At 46.8% G+C, this 22,645-nt stretch overlaps 1 protein-coding gene across 1 annotated transcript in view; it reads right to left on the reverse strand.

The window, feature by feature from the left end:
• The window catches only part of col27a1b (collagen, type XXVII, alpha 1b), a 576,392-nt gene that overhangs the window by 502,503 nt on the left and 51,244 nt on the right, over positions 1–22,645 (reverse strand). The window contains exon 3 of the mRNA XM_080211775.1: positions 12,552–13,957. Within this exon, the coding sequence (XP_080067901.1) occupies positions 12,552–13,957 (1,406 nt within the window). The remainder of the gene's footprint in view (positions 1–12,551; positions 13,958–22,645) is intronic.

Raw genomic sequence — 22,645 nt, forward strand, 5'->3', positions numbered from 1 at the left:
CAGGCCTGTAAATACATTTTGTGGCTTTCTGCTGCGGTTGCTTTGAACTTAGTGGAATTGAAATTCCTTGCATATTATGGTGGAATAGGGGGCATTTCAGAAAAAGATACGGCGCAGATTTAATCACTGGTAGTCACAAAATTTTATCCGACTCAGTGAGCCAAACTGGAAGAGTATTACTGTGATGACTTCAGCCAGGCTAATGAGGTTGGCTCGCGAGGGAATGAACTACCTGATCAGTCCTAAACTGCACCTCTGGTCAAAATTGTGCGCGTGCTCTAACATACACTCTCATGCGCACACACAGTTACACAGATGCACAGTTGAATGCTACCATGCATATTATTACTGGAACACTACACTCCACACTGCTCCCTTGGCTCTCTGTCCTGGTAAACGGCACTCCTCCACATATCCGCCAACTTGCAACAACACATAAAAGTATAGAAAAAGTTCACCTAAAATCAGGGAGCCTCGTGCTCCCTATTTAAAGCAGGTGTGTCAGACTCCCTGCCTGCATTCAGCAGGGAGCAAATGGAGAGCTGGCCGTGTACAGATGTATGGTGTAAATAAGGTAACTTGGTGAGGGGACTTTCACCTCCGGGGAGTTACCACCTTAGTGGGTCAGATCTCAAACAATGATGAGACAGAGTACAGCAATAATTCATCCCGGTCTTGACTGCGTGGGAATCATCGCTGCGGGACAGACAATTAAAAGATCCATTGACCTCGGGTGGGATTTTCTGGTCACAGTGTGGGTCATTTAGGATTATATTCATTGGAATTTAGACGTGAGTGGGGATCTTATAAAATTCTAACAGGGTTAGACAGGGTAGATTCAGAAAGAATGTTTGCAATGGTGGGAGGGGGAGCAGAACTAGGGGGTCATAGTTTGAGGATAAGAGGTAAACCTTTTAGAACTGAATGGCCTCCTCCTGCTTCTGGTTTCTATGTTTCTAACAGTCTAGCGATAATACCACAAGGCTGTTGCCTACCACCTTCTTCCTCAGAGAGGCAGGTAAGAGAGGGGGGTTGCTGAACCATGCGGTGGCTATGACACAACATTGTTAAAACTGACTAACAGCAATACTCCAGAGGGATTCAGGGCTGGGAAAGCTGAACTTCGGAACATTAGTCAAGGATGTGCCTAGTGGAGAAATGAGTCATCATTCAAGAAAAATTATTGGGAACTGTGACAAAGCCAAAAAATGCCCCATAATTGAACCACAGGGAAAGTGAAAGGCTGATTCATAGAAAACAATCTGAAAGACTGGTTGGAAGAAAGAGTAGGAAATACTGGGCTCAGTACAAGATAATTCAGAAGCAGAAAGAGGAGACGGGACGCCAAGGAAAGCTGGAAAGTGATACAACAGCGAAACGCGCCAAAGAAATCCTTCCAACGTTCTAACAGAACACACAGTAAAATTTAAAACCCAAACTGACACGCACTGAGGAAACACTTCTCGTGATGCACAACCTTTTCCGTAAGTTATTTAACTCGAAAGGGTACGTCACAATGCACTATCCTACGGGGAAGGAGTGTTAGGTGAGACCGAGAACTGTCTCGCCATCCTGGGGAATGCCAGCAGGAACTCACGCAGTGGCGAAACCCGGAGATCGCGAGTCTCGCCAGCGAGATAGCAACCCGGAGATCGCGTATCTCGCCAGCAAGATAGCAACATCCGGAGATAGCAACCTGGAGATCGCGAGTCTCACCAGCGAGATAGCAACATCCAGAGATAGCAACCTGGAGATCGCGTATCTCGCCAGCGAGATAGCAACATCCGGAGATAGCAACCCGGAGATCGCGTATCTCGCCAGCGAGATAGCAACATCCGGAGATAGCAACCCGGAGATCGCGTATCTCGCCAGCGAGATAGCAACATCCGGAGATAGCAACCTGGAGATCGCGTATCTCGCCAGTGAGATAGCAACCCGGAGATCGCGTATCTCGCCAGCGAGATAGCAACATCCGGAGATAGCAACCCGGAGATCACGAGTCTCGCCAGAGAGATAGCAACATCCGGAGACAGCAACCCGGAGATCACGAGTCTCACCAGCGAGATAGCAACATCCGGAGATAGCAACCTGGAGATCGCGAGTCTCGCCAGAGAGATAGCAACATCCAGAGATAGCAACCCAGAGATCACGTATCTCGCCAGCGAGATAGCAACATCCGGAGACAGCAACCCGGAGATCGCGAGTCTCGCCAGCGAGATAGCAACATCCGATTTTCACTGCCCCACAATGGATGTGAAGCTGATTTTAATATATTTAAGTGCATTAACATATTATTAACCACCTCCTGCTGTATATTGAATCTGCAGCGTGTTCTCTACGCACACTTTACTCTAGGTTCACACAGAAACATAGATTTTGGAATTTGGACCTGAATGGTGACTTGCTGGGGGCAGTGTTATTTTTAGACTTGTTAATGCGTCCTTCACCTGAAAACCTACTCAGTCCTCATCTGATTTGCGTCCCTACGAATTCAGCAATGGTTGTGTGAAAATCCGGTGTTTAATTAGATGGTCTAAGTCCCCACAAGTTTAGATAGTGTGAGCAAACGTCTGATTGTCCAACACATTTAACAGAGGTGGTTCTTGTGTCAGCATGAACTCTACCTGAATGTCTTACTGGATAACTTGTGCCTTGTTTAAGATGCATAGAAACATAGAGGATAGGAGCAGGAGGCGGCCATTCGAACCTGCTCTGCCATTCATTACAATCGTGGCTGATCATCCAACTCAATAAATAGCCTAATCCTGCTTTCTCCCCATAACCTTTGATCCCATTCGCCCCACGTGCTATATCCAACCACCTCTTGAATACATTCAATGTTTTGGCATCAACTACTTCCTGTGGGAATGAATTCCAGACATGGCAATGTCCTGGGGATCTCCCAGTGGTGTAAAGGTGAGTATACCCCCAATGGGATTTGATTTGATTTATTATTGTCACATGTATTAGCATGCAGTGAAAAGTATTGTTTCTTGCGCACTATACAGACAAAGCATACTGTTCATAGAGAAGGGAATGAGACAGTGCAGAATGTGGTGTTACAGTCATAGCTAGGGTGTAGAGAAAGATCAACTTAATGTGAGGTAGGTCCATTCAAAAGTCTGGCAGCAGCAGGGAAGAAGCTGTTCCTGAGTCAGCTGGTGCGTGACCTCAGAGTTTTGTATCTTTATCCTGACAGAAGAAGGTGGAAGAGAGAACGTCCGGGGTGCATGGGATGCCTAATTATACTGGCTGCTTTTCCGAGTCAGCGGACCAGACAGTCCCCTAGCAATATCCCCTCCCCTTGGTACTACCCCCTGAGGATTGTGCCAGGGGTGGACATTAGTGGAAGCCACAGAGGTTGGGGGGGGTTCATTTATTTGTAATGGTGGGGGGAACAGATGTGGGAGTTGGGAATGCCGGCAGTGACTGTTTGGGGGAGGAAAAAGGGGGGGAGGGGGGAGGAAAAAGGGGGGGGGGGGGGTGGGTGTTGGTGAGTGCTGGTTCAGATCGCAGTGAGGGGGAGGGGCAGCCCCTGAGACCTAGTCATAGAGGTTTACAACATGGAAACAGGCCCTTTGGCCCAACTTGTCCATGCTGCCCTTTTTTTAAAACCCCTAAATTAATCCCAATTGCCCGCATTTGGCCCATTTCCCTCTATACCCATGGAACTGTCTAAACGCTTTTTAAAAGACAAAATTGTACCGGCCTCTGCTACTGCCTCTGGCAGCTCGTTCCAGACACTCACCACCCTCTGTGTGAAAAAATTGCCCCTCTGGACACTTTTGTATCTCTCCCCTCTCACCTTAAACCTGTGCCCTCTAGTTTTAGATCCCTTACCTTTGGGAAAAGATATTGACTATCTAGCCGATCTGTGCCTCTCATTATTTTATAGACCTCTATAAGATCACCCCTCAGCCTCCTGTGCTCCAGAGAAAAAAGTCCCAGTCTATCCAGCCTCTCCTTATAACTCAATCCATCAAGTCCCAATAGCATCCTGGTAAATCTTTTCTGCGCTCCTTCTCGTTTAATAATATCCTTTTTATAATAGGGTGACCAGAATTGCACACAGTATTCCAAGTGCAGCCTTACCAATGTCTTGTACAACTTCAATAAGATGTCCTAACTCCTGGATTCAATGTTCTGACCGATGAAACCAAGCATGCCGAATGCCTTCTTCACCACTCTGTCCACCTGTCACTCTAATTTCAAGGAGCTATGAACATGTACCCCTAGATCTCTTTGTTCTGTAACTCTGTTCTGGAACCTGTGTGGTTGGGTTGGGAGGGCAGGTTATTGCTTGTTCTGACTGGGGCAACCTTTAAACATGGTGCCCCGGTCTCTGCGTAGCCCGCTTTGTTGGCGTGTTGAGGCCTCTGGAGAGAAACGCAGAGGATTTTCTGGTCGCACTCACTCCAAGGCCGGGAAGTCGAATCCGAGGTCAATGGACCTTTGCATGGTCCATGTCCTGCTCCGTGGCAGGTGGGACAGGAAGATTCCGCTCACAGTTTCTTTGGCTGGAACCGACTCATTGCCAAATGCTGGTTAGATCATCCCCATCCTGTGTATTCTGGCACTTTGACATGAATGTAGTACACAGTCTGAGAGAGAGGAACTGGGTAAGATATTCTATCAGAGAGTTGGTACAGACTCGATGGACCGAATGGCCTGCTCCTGCACTAAGTCCCAGCCCGAACAGCGGCACCCAAGTCCCCCGGTCAAATAAAAGAAAAATATTGAGGGAGTGCTATATTGTTGGAGGTGCCAGCTTTCAAATGAGATATTAAACAAAGACCCCGTCTGCCCCTAAGCATGGCACTATTTTAACTCATGTCCTGGCCCACGAGTTTTCTTTCATTGCACTAGAGAATGAAAGGGGAATTCACCGGAGTTTTTCTGGGATGGGTCACAGCGTCTTTCACTGTGTTTCTAACCCTCTGAGGAGACTGTCTGAGGTGAGTCATTGGCCTGTGTTATTACATTGTTGCCTGCATGGTGCAAACTTTATGAGCATTTCCGAGCTTCTACTTTATAATGGTCATATGAATTGAATTATTTAGTTAAAGCAGCACGGCAGACAGCTCGTGATTCTGAATTCAATGGCCAAGGTCTATTGTTGGATATGATATCACCTCTGTCCTGGTCGGGAGATTCAAGTTTCTAGGTGTCCAGTTCACCTGTCCTGGTTCCTCCACACCAATGCTACTGTTAAGAAAACCTGCCATCACCTCTACTTTCTCAGGAGGCAAAGGAAATCCAGCATGTTCGCTACGACTCTCACCAACTAGGACAGCACGGTGCCACAATGGTTAGCACTGCTGCCTCACAGTGCCAGGGATCCAGGTTTATTCCAGCCCTGGGTCACTGTCTGTGTGGAGTTTGCATGCTCTCCCCATGTCTGCATGGGTTTCCTCCAGGTGCTCCAGTTTTCTTCCAGCGTCCAAAGATGTGCAGGTTAGCTTGATTGGCTATGCTAAAATTGTCCCTTCGTGTTGCGGGGGTGGATTAGCAGGGCAACTACATGAGGTTACAGGGATAGGGCCTGGGTGGGAATGGGCCAAGTGGTCTCCTTCTGCGCTGTAGGGATTCTATGATTCTAACTTTTACAGATGCATCATAGAAAGCATTCTTTCTGGTTGTATCACAGCTTGGTATGGCTCCTGCTCTGCCCAAGACCGCAAGAAACTACAAAGGGTCATGAACAAAACCCAGTCCATCACACAAACTAGCCTCCCATCCATTGACTCTGTCAATACTTCCTGCTGCCTCAGCAAAGCAGCCAGCATAATTAAGGACCCCCACACACCCCAGACATTCCCTCTTCCACTTTCTTTCATCAGGAGAAAGATACAAAAGTCTGAGGTCACGTACCAACCCACTCAAGCACAGCTTCTTCCCTGCTGCTGTCAGACTTTTGAATGGACCTACCTCACATTAAGCTGATCTTTCTCTACACCCTAGCTATGACTATAGCACTACATTCTGCACTGTCTCGTTTCCTTCTCTATGAACAGTATGCTTGGTCTGCATAGCGCGCAAGAAACAATGCTTTTCATTGTATACTAATACATTTGACAATAATAAATTAAATCAAATTCAATTAAAAGTCATGGTGGGCGTAGCTAGCTGATATCGTACCTATTGCGCAGGGGGGACATTCAGTTTTTGGTGTAAGCGTGTCAGTGTCCTGAAATGAGTCAATCTATGGTTTACCCCGAAGGCGATTCAATAATTGTGTGTGTGAGATAGCAACCGCACACAGGCTGCTTACGTTATTGTTCTGCATCATGATCACAAAGAATGTTGTCGAACAGAGGTCACATTCTGAATAATGGTGGCACAGTAGTTAGCACTGCTGCTTCACAGCTCCAGGGTCCTGGGTTCGATTCCCGGCTCAGGTCACTGTGTGTGTGTGTGTGTGTGTGTGTGTGTGTGTGTGTGTGTGTGTGTGTGTGGAGTTTGCACATTCTCCTCGTGTCTGCGTGGGTTTCCTCCAGGTACTCCAGTTTCCTCCCACAGTCCAAAGATGTGCAGGTTAAGTTGATTGGCCATGCTAAGAAATTGCCCCTTAGTATCCAGAGATGTGTAGGTTAGAGGGATTAGTGGGTATAATATATAGGGATATGGGGGGTAGGGCCTGGGTGGGATTGTGTTTGGTGCAGACTCGATGGGCCGAAGGGCCTCTTTCTGCACTGGAGGGTTCTATGATTCTATAACTTGATTTCAAATATGGCAGTCCCAAAACCGTTGGTTGTGACCTCTGATGGGACAGCGAGGGGGATTGAATATAAAAGTAGGGAGGTCTTGCTGCGGCTGTATAGGGCATTGGTGAGGCCGCAGCTGGAGTACCGTGTGCAGTTTTGGTCGCCGCACTTACGCAAGGATATTTTGGCCTTGGAGGGAGTGCAGAGGAGGTTTACTAGGCTGATACCAGAGTTGAGGGGGTTGAGCTATGAGGAGAGGCTGAATAAACTAGGCTTGTACTCGTTAGAGTTTAGAAGAATGAGGGGAGATCTCATTGAGACGTATAAGATGATGAATGGGATGGATAGGATAGAGGTGGAGAGACTCTTCCCGCTCAGAAAGGATAGTAGGACTAGGGGGCATAGCCTCAAGATAAAGGGGGGGCAGTTTAGAACGGAGTTGAGGAGGAACTTCTTCACTCAAAGGGTGGTGAATCTCTGGAATTCTCTGCCCGTTGAGGTGGTGGAGGCTGCCTCGCTAAATATTTTTAAGACGCGGGTTGATGGGTTTTTGATAAGAGAGGGGATTAAGGGTTATGGGGAGAGGGCGGGAATGTGGAACTGAGCAGCGACAGATCAGCCATGATCTTATTGAATGGCGGGGCAGGCTCGAAGGGCTAGATGGCCTACTCCTGCTCCTATTTCTTATGTTCTTATGTTATGACGGAGGTAGGTTTCGGGCTATGTAAATACATGGGGTTGTAGGAATAGTTTGAGGCGTGGGTCTGGCTGAGATGCTCTGCCCGAGAGTTGGTGCGGGCTGGATGGGCCGAATGGACTCCTTCTGCACTGGAGAGATTCGAAGCTTCTTGTGAGCTGCCCCAGCACCATGCAGGATTGGAGGGAAGATTATCCAATCCAGAGGCTCCTGGCGGGATAATTCCACTGGATCAATGCTGCTAACCTGCAAATGGCAGTGAGCCCAAAGTACTCCGTCCTGGGCCCGGAGGGTGGTGGTGTTACACACGGGTGCAGGCTGACAGCTCTAACACACCGACTGAGGGGCATTCAGGGGCGCGGAGAGAACAGGACTTTCAGGTGGGCCCAGGAGGGTGAGAGGCTGCTTCAAACCTGGCTGTGCAAGGCTCATTTCTGCTGAATAGCTTCCTCACCCCAGACCAGTGAACCTGCTTCATGAGAGAGGGGTTGGCAAGAGGAGATTAATAATGTGTGTGTGTGTGTGCGCGCGCGCGTGCACAAGAGAGAGAGAGTGGGCATGTGTGTGTGTGCACACGTGTGGGTATGAGTGTGCGTGAGAGAGGGTGGGTGTGTGTGTGCGCGCGCGCATGTCTGTGACTGCATGTTTGTGTGTGCGTGCAAGAGAGAGAGAGTGGGTGTGTGTGCGCATGTGCGCACATTTGTCAGTTACAGGGAGTGTGTCTGTGTATCATGGTGCTTGTGTGTGCACACCTGTGTATGCACGTGTGTGAGAACGTGTGTCTGTGTGTGCACGTGTGATTGTGAGTGTGCGTGTGTGTGTGTGTGAGGGAGAGTGTGTGGGGGTGTGTGTGTGCACGTGTGCCAGTTACAGGGAGTGCATGTGTGTGCTAATAGTATATGTGTGCATATATGCAAGTGTGTGCGCATAAGTCAGGGTGTGTGTGTGTGAGGGTTAGAGTGTGTGTGTGCGCGAGTGAGAGTGTGTGTGTGAGAGTGTAAGTGTGTGTTTGTATGTCAGGGTGTGTGAACGTGCGTGTGCGTGCGTGTTGGGGGTAAGCAGAAAGTGTTTTCTGACCCTGGGGAATATGAAACCTTGGCTGTAGACCTCGTCCAGATAACATAACATTTTTACAAAGCACTTTAAAAACACAGATTTTACTTTTATTTGATATATTTGATGTTGGGCTATAAATACAAACATTAGGGATTATATACTGCATATTACCTTGCTGATTTATTGCAAATTCAGTTTTGCTAGCAGCTGGGGTCGTGTTAATTTTTGTGCTAAAACGAGGTCACATTGGAAAACAAGTTTATGAAGCAGCGCATTAATATAAATGTGGCTTTAGCTTCATCTAACTTCCTCTTTCAATAATGCTGTAACTGCCACAGATTCTCTAACTCTGCTTGAAGGAAAGCGAATGATAATTGCATCCAGTTCGCTACATGTCAGGAAAGCTTCAAATGGCATGGGTAAGAACCGCGAGACAAAATGCTTCTTGCAATAAGTTGCTGGTAGGATGAACTAAGAAAGACGTGCATTTATATAGCACCTTTTACAGCCACTGGCCACCTCAAAGTGCTTCTCAGCCATTGAAAAGGGCAGCATAGCGGTTGGCACTGCTGCCTCACAGCGCCAGGGACCTGGGTTCAATTCCTTGGGTCCCTGCCTGCGTGGAGTTTGCACATTCTCCCCGTGTCTGCGTGGGTTTCCTCTGGCTGCTCTGGTTTCAAAAGACGAGCTGTTTAAGTGCATTGACAGTGCAAGAGTGTGGCAACTGGGAGAATTTCACGGTAACTTCATCACAGTGTTAATGTAAGCCTTACTTGAGAGTAATAAATAAAAATTTTAGAAGTACTGTTCCTGTTGTAACGTAGGGGGCAGGGCAGATAATGTGTGCACATCAACTTCCCATAAAGAGCAACAAGACAAGTACCAGATAATCCATTTTAATATCACTAGGGAAATACATAGTAGCCAGGACATTGGGGGAGAACTCTCCCATTCCTCTTTGTAATAGTGAATTAAATCTTTTTGGGATGTGGTTAAACCAGTATTTATTGCCCATCCCTAATTAGCCTTAAACCAAGTGTCTCACTCAGCCATTTGTTTTAATTTCAAAGAACAAAGAAAATTACAGCACAGGAACAGGCCCTTCGGCCCTCCAAGCCTGCACCAACCAGGCCTGAGAAGTGGTTGAGGACTCTGGGTCTATAATCGATGGAGTTCAGAAGGATGAGGGGAGCTCTTATTGAAACTTACAAAATACTGAGAGGCCTGGAAAGAGTGGACATGGAGAGGATGTTTCCACCAGTGGGAGAGGCTAAAACTCAAGGGCACAAACTCAGAGTGAAGGGACGCTCCTTTAAAAGAGAGATGAGGAGGAATTTCTTCAGCCAGAGGGTGGTGAATCTGTGGAACTCATTGCCACAGAGGAGGCCGGGTCATTGAGTGAAGTTAAGACGGAGATAGATAGATTCTTGATCAATAAGGGGATCAAGGGTTATGGGGAGACAGCAGGAGAGCGGGGATGAGAATCATATCCACCATGATTGAATGGCAAAGCATTCGATGGGCTGAATGGCCTAATTCTGCTCCTACACCTTACAGTCTTTAGCAGTGCAGTGTCAGTGTAGATATTTACGCTCAGATCCTGGATTGGGACTTCAACCCACAACATTTTGACTTAGAGGCAAAACCCTTCTAACCGAAGCACAAGAGCAAACAGGATAAATGTGTTAAACTGATCCACAAGAGAGTTTGGTTTCACATTGTTGGGTTCGGACAAAACTGAATCATGTTATTGAAACGTATGTCGTTTTCCCAGAAACCAGCCAGATCTTCCAATCTGACCAAGTGTGTACCCACACTTGGTACTTGCCGGCGGTGAGGGGTGCACTCGGCGGGAGATCCCGCGGACAATGGCAGGGCCAACAGATCCCGTCGCCAGCCAATGGCAGGGCACCTCCACCACACAGCGGGTTCCACGGAAATTCCTACCCCCCCATCCCCACTACCACACAGTGGATTCCACGGAAATTCCTACCCCCATCCCCCATCCCCAACCCTCCACCCCCACCACCACACAGCGGGTTCCACGGAAATTCCTACCCACGCCCCCGACTCCCACCAGCTTGTTTCTCACTGACGGAAAGTCTAATTCGAAAACAAGTGAGTTTAATTTGATTTGATTTGTTATTGTCACGTATATTATTATAGTGAAAAGTGTCGTTTCTTCCCCGCTATACAGACAAAGGACACAGAGAAGGAAAGGAGAGAGAGTGTCGAATGTAGTGTTACGCTCATAGCTTGTGGGGAGATGGTGGTTTAGTTTATTGGTAAGATCAATGGGCTTGTAGCCGTCCGAGGCCCTGGATGAAGTTCTGAGGAACATGGGTTCAAATCCCACCAGACCAGCTGTAATTTAAATTCAATTACTAAATCTGGCATTGAAAAGCTGGTCTCAGTAATGGTGACCTCAAAATTATCATCGATTATCATTAAAATCCATTTGATTCACAAATGTCCTTTAGGAAAGGAAATCTGCCGTCCTTACCAGGTCTGGCCTCCAGAGCCACAGCAATGTGGTTGATTCTTAAATATTTCAGTTCAAGGGCAATTAGGGACAGGCAAAAAGTTGCCAGTGATGCCTACATCCTATGAAAGGATCACAGAATCCCTGCAGTGACGAAGGAGGCCATTCGGCCCATTGATGCTGCACTGACAACAATCCCACCCAGGCCCTATCCCTGTAACCCCACGCATTTGCTTCATTAGTCCTCCTGACACTAAGGGACAATTTAGCACGGCCAATCCACCTACCCTGCACGTCTTTGGAGTGTGGGAGGAAACTGGAGTATTGAGTTTCATCTATGTCTATCGAGCCTCTTTTCATTGCTCTAATGCTCCATCCCTGGCAACAAGGAGAAACTGCACAGATAGTGACCCGAGGCCAGAATCGAACCCGGGTCCCTGGCGTGTTGAGGCAGTCGTGCTAACCACTGTGCCACCGTGCAGCCAAGAATAAAGGAAAAAAAACTGCACTGCCTTGCCACGGAAATACAAACACAATTACGAGTGTCTCTTGCTTGTTCATTCTTGCCATATTCGCTGCTCCAGAATAACTGATTAAATTTATGTAGCAAATGAGTGCTATTTGGCAGCTTAACTAACATGGGACCACACAGAGAAGATCACATAGTGCTGTACACTTTTACTACTTAATCCTAAATCACAAAATTTAAGATAGCTCTAGGAAAGATGGGAACAGTTAAACTGATTTGTAACCCTTGGAGAGGTTAAAATGCCCAGGCTGGGGTTCAGTGGCCCAAACGCGAGTGGTCTTACCCAAATATCATCGGAGAAAATAATTCCCCGGAGGGTATTTCCAGCTGACAGACCAGCACCTCTGGAAATTCAATAAATTCTAACCCTTGTCTTCCGCGAAACGCAGACCAAAATATTCAAAATACGGAAAATGCTCCTGTACTGGTGAGTGATTTTGTTATATCAAGCTGAACTGTCTGTGTGGAGTTTGCACATTCTCCCCGTGTCTGTGTGGGTTTCCACCGGATGCTCCGGTTTCCTCCCACACTCCAAAGATGTGCAGGTTAGGTTGATTGGACATGCCAAATTAACCCTTAGTGTCCTGGGATATGATAGGTTAGAGGGATTAGCAGGGTAGCTAAGCAGGGCCACTGTGCTTTCTAAGAACAAAGGAAAAGAATGGTGCTGCCTTGTGTGGAGTTTGCACATTCTCCCCGTGTCTGCATGGGTTTCCCCCCGGGTACTCTGGTTTCCGCCCACATTTCAAACATTGATGGGATTGATGTCGGTGCAGACTTGATGGTCTCCATCAACGGTCTCCTTCTGCGCTGTAGGGATTTTATGATTCTCTACACCTTGGCTATAGCACTAACACTACATTCTGCACTCTCTCCTTTCCCTCTCCCCTATGTACTCTATGAACGGTATGCTTTGTCTGTATAGTGCACAAGAAACAATATATACCAATACACCTGTAAACCAATACACGTGACACGAATAAATCAAATATCATGTGATAGCTGAGGGACGAATCAGAGGACAAAAGACACCAACTAGAACTTGCGTTCCATAAACATAATGCAGATTAAAAAAAGGTTTACCATTGGTCCCGGATCCCCTTTGACGCTGAGATGTTCTTGAAGCATTGGATCAATGGTAAAACTCTCCATCCCAAAGGTTTGGTATCCATCTGTGGCAGCGGGTGTGACAGACATAACGGTGTAGGTGTCTCTGGAGTACGATGGAGTTACTGTTAGTTCTGGCTCAGTTTTTCTTCCTGCTGCCTCTTTGGTCTGTGGCGGCCTTTCCACAAACTCCGCGGAGGCTGGCTTCTGGGTCACGGGGCGCCCCATGGTGGACTGGTGGTCGGGTCTCTTTTTCACCGGCTTGGCTGTCGTCGGACTCGGCGTCGCGTTCCCGGTGGCTTGCGCCTCCTTTTTGGCGTCGGGCTGCGTGGCGTTGCCGGGAGGGACTTGGCTCGGCTGCCTCGCTAGTTTTGCGCCGTTCCTTTCCACGGGTTTGGCTGGAGCGGTGCGCGAGAGCGTCGTCGGAGGGGTGGCGGTGGGAAGTCTGACCTGCGGAGGCAACTGGAGGAGCTGAGTGCTTGGGGCGAGCGTTGAAGTCATCAGTTTTAGGTGGGAGGTGGCGGCGGCGGCGGCGCTCTGGTGTTGTACTGGCAGCACGGTGGGCAGAGCTGAGGCACCGAGAGATGCCCGCTTATTGGTCTGGGGGTTGAGGTTTGCCACTGTTTGAGCTGCGCCCATTAAAGTTGCGCTGGCTCGGAAGCTGTCATCCTGTCTGGTCTTCTGATGCAACACAAACGGGGAAGGGGAGACGGTGGAGGAATTTGGGAAACGCGGCAAGAGTGGAAGTAGCGGGAGAAGGTTCGGCCGGTAGGTGTCAGCTTGCCGACACTGTTTTTTGATGTATTTGCAATAATTATGAGCTGCCTTTGCTGAGGGATAAATATCAAATTGACAGATAGCTCCTTCGAACTGGACCGAGTGTTGGTCCAATTTTCCCAAGAGGAAGGAGCCTTCTGGGTCTAGAGTATCTTCTTTCTTGAAATGCAAATTTACATTAGTGCGGTTCTTCCCACAAGAAGTATACAGAGTCACCTTGCGGCTTCTGATGTTGATAGCTATGTTGTGCCACTGGCCATCATGAACTTCGAAGTCAAAATATACAGACTGTTTGTGTCCCAAGTACACAATGATTTTGCCTGGAATAAACTGCACGCCAAGCTGCAGTTTTCTCCTCTTATTTCTAACAGTGAATAAAAAAGCATTGTTAATGCGATGTGAGCACAGGCTCAGAACTATGGCGAGGTTAGTGCCGTACGAGGCAGGGATGAGGGCTGCTACGGGCGCCTTGACGCGAGCTCTCTGTGTGAGGATGACGCCCGATTTAAAAGGAATGACACCCTGAGGAACAGAGTGGGAAGACGGCGAAGACAGTGTGTGTGTTTTTTTCCCAATGAGGCCCAGCCTCTGGAGAATGTCCACATCTGAAAAATAAAACAAAGACAGAAGCAAAGTTCAGCGTTAAACGATGAGACATTTTCACCCATTTTTTTCGTTTCCGCTCAATTCTACGGATCATTATTCCCCAGGCTGGAGAAGCCCAGATTCCTTCTGCACTGTGGGCATTCTATGGTTCTAGATTGTTCCCCCCAGGCAGTGATTTCCAGATTCACAATCTGTTTCCTCAAATCCCCTCTAAATCTCCTCCCCCTTCCCTTGACTCTAAGCCCTCTGATTACTGAGCCCTCTATCAAGAGGAAAAGTTCCTTCCTGTTTTCTCTATCTCTGTCCCTCATGATTTTAATAAATTAAAATCATAAAATCCCTACAGTGCAGAAGGAGGTCATCATTTGGCCCATAAGAACATAAGAAATAGGAGCAGGAGTAGGCCATCTAGCCCCTCGAGCCTGCCCCGCCATTCAATAAGATCATGGCTGATCTGAAGTGGATCAGTTCCATTTTCCCGCTTTCTCCTCATAATCCTTAATTCCCTTATCTATCAGAAACCTATCTACCCGTGACTTAAATATATTCAGCGAGGTAGCCTCCACCACTTCAACGGGCAGAGAATTCCAGAGATTCACCACCCTTTGAGTGAAGAAGTTCCTCCTCAACTCTGTTCTAAACTGCACCCCCCCCCCACTTATTTTGAGACTGTGCCCTCTAGTTCTGCTATCCTTTCTAAGCAGGAAGAATCTCTCTACCTCCACCCTATCTAGCCCCTTCGTTATCTTATATGTCTCTATAAGATCCCCAATCCCATCGAGACTGCACTGACCACAGTCCCACCCGGACCCTATCCCCATAACCCATGCATTTACCCTACCTGATCCTCCTGACACCAAAAGGCAATTTAGCATGGTCAATCAACCTAGCCCACGCATCTTGGGAGTGTGGGAGGAAACCGGAGCACCCAGAGGAAACCCACGCAGACATGGGGAGAATGTACAAACTCCACACAGACAGTGATCTGAAGCTGGAATTGAACCTAGGTCCCTGGCGCTGTAAGACAGCAGGGCTAACCACTGTGCCATCGTGTCTACCCTATCACTGTCCCTCGTGATTTTGTATAACACCTCCTTTTATTTAACAGATTAATTGCTCATTCCAATGGTAATCACTCATTGTCATTCTTCTGAATTCCAATCTTATAGAAACATAAGATTATGAAGGGAGTAGATAAGATAGAAGCAGGGAAGTTGTTTCCACTGGTGGGTGAAACTAGAACTAGGGGGTATGGCCTCAAAATAAGACGGAGCAGATTTAGGACTGAGTTGAGGAGGAACTTCTTCACCCAAAGCCTTGTGAATCTATGGAATTCCCTGCCCAGTGAAGCAGTTGAGGCTACCTCATTGAATGTTTTTAAGGCAAGGATAGATTTTTGAACAGTAAAGGAATTAAGGGTTATGGTGAGCAGGCGGGTAAGTGGAGCTGAGTCCACAAAAATATCAACCAAGATCTTACTGAATGTAGGAGCAGGCTCGAGGGGCTAGATGGCCTACTCCTGCTCCTAGTTCTTATGTTCTAATGTATAAGTCTCATTCAGTACAATGGCCAATCCTTTCTCTTATTCTGTTCAAAACTATAATCGATTTCGAGTGCACCCCTCCTTTCTATTCACCATACAGACGTAAACACACACTTCATCTTCAAATCATCAATTTGGGGTGGCACGGTGGCACAGTGGGTTAGCACTGCTGCCTCACAACATCAGAGACCTGGGTTCGATTCCTGGCTTGGGTCACTGTCTGTGCGGAGTCTGCACGTTCGTCCCCGTGTCTGCGTGGGGTTCTTCTGGGTGCTCTGGTTTCCTCCCACATACCAAAGATGCGTGGGTTAGGTTGATTGGCCATGCTAAATTAGAGTGGCAGGTTAGGGGGGAATTCGTGGGGTAAACACATAGGGTTACAGGGTTTTGGTGGGCTGCTCTGTTGGAGAGTTGGCACAGGCTTGATGGGCCGAATGGCTTCCTTGTGCACCATAGCAATCCTCTGAGGTCATGTTTCTCTGTGGATCAACTGTGTCTTGGCAATCCTTTTGCTGATCTTATCGGATAATACAGTTTATGAAGTTGCCAGAACATTCTCATGCTTAATATAGCAAAGTGCCAATAAAAAGCTCACAATACAAATTGGTTTAAGCAACAATCTCCCCAAGTAACAATTATCAACTTATTGCGGATAAATTCTTCTTCCAAAATCTTTGCCGAAATTTACTTCTGAACTGTCTGGCGGACGTGAAAAATATTAGGTCAAAGCAAGTCCTGTTCTGTTCACTTGTGCTTCGTAGATCTCTCGAGTCTAATCTAGAATCTCAACAACTCCTGCCTTGAAACTAACCCCGGAAGTGAATTCCTCAGCTCTCTATGTGAAGATGTACACTTGTGTAAACCTCTCGTCTTTAATCTTGGGCTTCCGGTCATTTTGTTTTTGTAGATCCCTTGATAAGGGGATCCCTTGTGGGCGCACAGTGGTTAGCACTGCTGCCTCACAGCGCCAGGGGCTGGGTTCGATTCCCAGCCTTGGGTCACTACCTACGCGGAGTTGGCACATTGTCTGCGTGGGTTTCCTCTGGTTTCCTCCCACAGTCCAACAGACACGCTGGTTAAGTGGATTGGTCATGCTAAGTTCTCCCTCAGTGTCCAAAGATGTGATGACAGTGCCCCAAGGGTGGCACAGTGATTAGCACTACTGTCTCTTAGCTCCAGAGACCCAGGTTTGATTCCGGGCTTGGGTCACTGTCTATTCTAAGACTGCACCTTCTCCCCGTGTCTGCGTGGGTTTCCCCCGGGTGCTCCAGTTTCCTCCCACAGTCTGAAAGATGTGCTGGTTAGGTGCTAAATTCTCCCTCAATGTAACCCGAACAGGCGCCAGGTTGCGGCAACTTGGGGATTTGCACAGTAAATTCATTGCAGTGTTAATGTAAGCCTACATTGTGACATCAATAGATAAATACTTAAAAAAACAAGAGCATTCCCCTTCCAATAAGAATGTTTTTTTTTAGAAGAAAACTCAAGACGACTGACCATACCCCACGTGGTCTCACAAGCCTGAGCGTAGGCATATCTTCATTGCCACTGACTGCTCTTTTAAAACAAAAGCAAAAGTCAAATTTCTCCTCCTATTTTACTTTCCTATTTGACTTGGCCCTGGTCCAGGAGTAAGTGGAGAAAGCTTGGTTTTAAGAAATAGAGTTGAGTGAGAGAAAGCGTTGTGTTTCTGTGTCAGAGCATTGGAAACAGCTGATGTAGAGCAGCACCATTCGTCTCAGGCACTGCAGGAAGCTGCCCATTTCTCTCGGAGCCAAAAGAATGAGCTAAAACCCTACTTTTGCTGCACATTAAACACTGAATCCATTCCAGAATGGCTTTGATCCAATGCGCTCTCATTTGCAAAGAAAATCCCTATCAGAATCTACGGCAACAACATTTATAGAATCCCTACAGTGCCAAAGGAGGCCATTCGGCCCATCGAGTCTGCATTAACAATCCCACCCTATCACCGTAACCTGACATATTTATCCTGCTAACCCTCCTGACAATTTAGCAAGGTTAAACCCGCACGTTTTGGGGCAGTGTTAGCACTGCTGCCTCACTGATCACGTTATACTGCCTTTGCCAATGTTAATTTCTTAATAATTAATCTGAGTGCAGCTTTTTGTAGTTTACATTCTTGCTGAAAAATCAATAGTGCAAAAATGTTACGAGATAACACTTTTCTAGCCAGGTTCAATTTTGGCCTCGGGTCACTGGGTGGAGTTTGCACATTCTCCCCATGTCTGCGTGGGTTTTCTCCGGTTTCCTCCCATAGTCCAAAGATGTGCGGGTTAGGTTGATTGGCCATGTTAAGTTAACCCTAGTGTCGGGGGTTGAGCAGAGATGTGGGGTTAGGGCCAGGGTGGTATTGTGGTCGGTGCAGACTCGAGGGGCTAAATGGCCTCCTCCACTGTACAGATTCTATGGTTCTGTGATTCTACAGTCTTTGGGGTATGGGAGGAAACCAGAGCACCTGGAGGAAACCCACACAGACACGGGGAGAATGTGCAAACTCCATACAAACAGTGACCCGAGACCGGAATTGAAACTGGGTCCCTGGTGTTGTGAGGCAGCAGGGCTAATGTCTGTGCCACCCTAATTTGGTTAAACCACAATTTTCCTGGGCCATCGACTTACGGCAGTTCAGCCAAATCACCCTTAGTATTTCCGTTTGCTAGTTACATCACCAGATTTCAGTATAACAGAGCTAGAAAGCCTACATCAAGGCCGGGATTCCCTGACCTCAATCGCGGTTGGGATTCTCCAGTCCTGCTGCAGTGAGTGGAGCTTTGGCTGAGCGCCAAATTCTCCATTCTCACCGGCAGCCAATGGGGACGAGATCAGAAAATCCCGGCCAAAATAAACTCAAACTGAATTGGCACATTATGAATCAGACAAATGTCAGCCCAGAGGGTCACATTGTCCACCAAAACTATGCCAGTGTTAGATTGGAAATATCTCCCTTTTATATTGTTTCCATTCTTGTCTGGTACCCTGTCATGTTTGCATCTTATGTTTGTCGACTTACGTCTATCTTGAATGAATCGCTCAGTTGGCTTCGATAGCTACTTGTGGTCATTTACATAAGAAATTCTTCCCAGTTCCCCTTTAAGAACAAAGAACAGTACAGCACAGGGACAGGCCCTTTGGCCCATCAAGCCTACACTGATCACATTGTCCTATCTAGACCATCCCTCTATTCCCCGCCTGTTCATGTGTCTATCCAGATAAGTCTTAAAGGTGGCCAACATATCTGCCTCAACCACCTCACTCGGCAGTGCATTCCAGGCCCCCAACACACTAAAAAATTTCCCCTGCACATCTCCATTGAACCTTTCCCCCCTTATCTTGAACTTGTTCCCTTCGTTCCCTAAAAGACAAAAGTCTATCTATCCTAGCCTCAAATACATTCAATGGAACAATGGTGTCTTCTTGTAATCATTTCTGTCCTGGGGAAAAACTTCAACTGCTTACCCTATCTATGCCCCTCATAATTTTATACACTTCTATCAGGTCGCCCATCAGTCTCCGTCTTTCCTTAGGTTCAGTGCTGAATCTAAATTCACGCTCCCTGAGCCAAGTGGTAGACATAATTTTTCACTCTTCATTTATTGAACGGATGTTCTCTGCACCTTCTCTGTAGCTGGAACGCTACATTCTGCACTATCCTAATGCTTTCTACCCTGATGCTTTCTCCATTATCCTAAAGTACTCGTGTATGAGTGTGACGGATAACACACAAAACAATTCCTTTCACTGTGTCTTGGTACGCGACAATAAGAAATCAAATCAACTCAGTCTTAAATCTGGACGTAACTTCAAATACATTGCCCTTTAACCTACTCAGCTCCAGCCACTGCATCCGTGATTGTCAAGTTCTATCACAAGACCCTCCAACCTGGTAATCAATACGATAAAACCTGATCTTGGGCAGCAAAAGCTTTGGACGTGTTGAGTTTGGAGACAGCAAAGGCATGGATGAGGCTCTCAGCAGCTGATGAGCTGAGGCAGGGCAAAGGTCAACAACGTAGTGATGGAACGCAATCTTAATGAGGGCAGGGGCAACAGGGAATCATAAACCAAGTCAGCGTCAATTTGAATTTTAATTAGCAAATTGCTACCAGTTCTTTGCAGCAGGCTGTTCCATATCTGCCTCATGCTACCAAATCTTAGAGTTTTTAGTTCTGGTCCCCACTTTATAGGAAAGACGTGACTCCATTGCGCCATCATCCCCGACTCTTAATTCATGAGTTGCAGACGTCTTTTGGATGATCCTAGGGGATGGGGCATTTCAAACATTTTGGACAACTTGCATGAAGTCAGCCCCTCGACACTTCCGAGTGTTCCCAAAGCACGTTGTGGAGGAGGGTGGGAGGTGAGTGGTACTTTTGATGGTCTGGAGGCTGATGATCGGCACCAATGCTAGGCCAGTGTGAGACCAGTTTCTGCTCAGAGGGTCACAAACCCGGATTAAACCATCCAGTCGGCATCAGTCTCTGGGCAAGAAAAACACCACTCTGCACCTGCGCGCTTTCCAGCTCTGCTCACCGGACAGTTTAAACTTTAAATGTAACTAAAAGAGATGTTTGGCTCTTTGTTTCTGAGGGAGAATTTAGAGGTCATAGAATCAGAGGTTTACAACATGGAAACAGGCCGTTTGGCCCAACTTATCCATGCTGTCCTTTTTTTCAAACCCCTAAGCTAGTCCCAATTGCTCAAGTTTGGCCCATATCCCTCTACACCCATGCAACTGTCTAAAACGCTTTTTCAAAGACAATTAGCACGGCCACTACATCTATCCTGCTCGTCTTTGGAGCGTGGGAGAAAACCAGAGCACTTGGAGGAAACCCATGCAGAGACAAGGGGAGAACGTGCAGACTCCACACAGACAGTGACCCAAGCTGGGGAATCGAACCTGGATCCCTGGCGCTATGAGGCAGCAGTGCTAACTCACTGTGCCGCCCTACATTACATATTTTAAACCTAAGCAGGCAGTTTATAAAGATCGAGACTGGAACCAAAAGTGAGGAAAAAGTTGCGCACGCCTTTTTATTCAAGGAACAGAGGCTACAAGTAGTTGACCCACCACGTCTGCGCGTCAGCAAATGGCAGGGTGAGTCGTGTGGGTATAGCTACATGTGGACAGGATTAAAGTTAGCTGCCCCACAGCATTCTGTTTGCCTCACTGTTTCAAACAAAACATTTTAATTACAACTGGGCCCTCCCAATAGACTGCATCCTTCTTTAATCATAACGCAATCTGTGTTTAATATAAAAATAGTGCAAAAAGCATGTCATCTGCCTCAGAAAAAAAACTCAAATCATTCCAAAGCAGGTCTGAAGCTTTCACATTTAATATTTTGAGCACGAGCCTCTTTATTGCAATAACTTAAACACAAATTTAAATATTCATTTTAACCAGCTGTTGTTTGGAATGCCCGAAATTGAGAATCAGGCTAAGTGAGCATACTAAATATTTGACACTTTCACAATTTGATTAATGTATTTTTTTGCAATCTGCTTTCCCTCATTATTCCCCTTTACTGGGCCCCACTTTATTCTCTCTTTCTCGTGCACTCTCTCTTACTCCACACTTCCACCTTTTGGCAGGATGGTGAGCTAATATTGGCGGCGGACTTTTCCACATGATGCTGAGGATGCCAAGAATCTGATGGTTTTACTAATTCCCTTTCTTTTGGAAAAAAAATAAAGAAAAACTGACGTAGAATTGGTGCAGAGAAGGATTCTCACAGCTATTGAGATATTCAGGAACTGCACTCAAACTATTTCCACCACCCCCCCCAACCGTGACTCATGTTCCCCTCCTCTTCTGCTAGGGACAGTGACTCATACAACCTACTGCTGCAAAGTTGATGTGCATAAAAATTATTTTAACAATTGTAAAATGCTAAGAGTTGTAAAATTGTATGGCCCCTTTAAAAAGTAGTTTTTTTTTCCCCTCTCAAAGTACACAGAGAGCCCAGAGTGAAACAATGTAATGAAGGCCAAACAGTAGAATCAGAACCCTACAGTGCAGAGGCCCTTCAGCCCATCGAGTCTGCACCAAACACAATCCCACCCAGGCTCTACCCCCATATCCCTACACATTGTACCCACAAAATCCCCCTCTAACCTACACATCCCTGGGCACTAAGAGGCAATTTTCTTCGTATGGCCAATCAACCTGGCCTGCACATCTTTGGACTGGATGCCAAGACAACAGGCTGTTTTTGAATTTTTCCCAATCAATTGAAATTAGGCACTTAGCTAACAGCAGCCTATCAGATTTAAATTTGATGTTTTGGCAACCGGAGAACCAATCCTATAGTGGGGATGTCAGTGTGTCCGGCGTGTTCCATTCAGATAGTGTTTAATTGATGTGTTAATAGTTAAACTGTTCACTGCTGGTTAGATAAATGAAGTGTTACTGTTGATTTAAGGAGAGTGTCTCAGGTAGATTTCTGATTTCAGCACTAAAAAGTTGCTGGAGAGCAGATCGCACTTTTGCTCACACTCACTTTTACAGATTATAAAGTGAGGCACTCCTCTGAGTGCTTAGGTGTTAGGTCCCAGAGGTTTAACCTCCCCTTTTTAACATGACCTAATTGGCAGTCCCCCTTTTGCCTTAGCCTCAGGCCCAACTTTGTGCACAAGACTTCACGATGAACGCTTCCTCTTCATTTAACTTTGAGGGATTTCTCAACTGAAGTGGGCACAACATCAGAGTGAAGGGACACTTCTTTAGAACTGAGATAAGCAGGAATTTCTTCAGCCAGCGAGTGGTGAATCTGTGGAACTCTTTACCGCAGAAGGCTGTGGAGGGCCAGGTCATTGAGTGTCTTTGAGACAGAGATGGATCAGTTTTTGATCAATAAGGGGATCAAGGGTTCTGGGGAGAAGGCAGGAGAATGGGGATTTGATTTATTGTCATGTATTAACATAGTGAAAAGTATTGTTTCTTGCGCACTATATAGACAAAACACTGTTGATAGAGAAGGAAATGAGAGAGTGCAGAATGTAATATTAGTCATAGCTAGGCGTAGGAAATATCAACTTAGTGCAAGGTAGGTCCGTTCAAAAGTCTGACAGCAGGGAAGAAGCTGTTCTTGAATTGGTTCGTACTTGATTTCAGACTTTT

The sequence above is a fragment of the Carcharhinus amblyrhynchos genome, chromosome 25 (genome assembly GCF_965287045.1).
Source record: "Carcharhinus amblyrhynchos chromosome 25, sCarAmb.v2.hapA, whole genome shotgun sequence".
NCBI classification, from domain to species: Eukaryota; Metazoa; Chordata; class Chondrichthyes; order Carcharhiniformes; family Carcharhinidae; genus Carcharhinus; species Carcharhinus amblyrhynchos.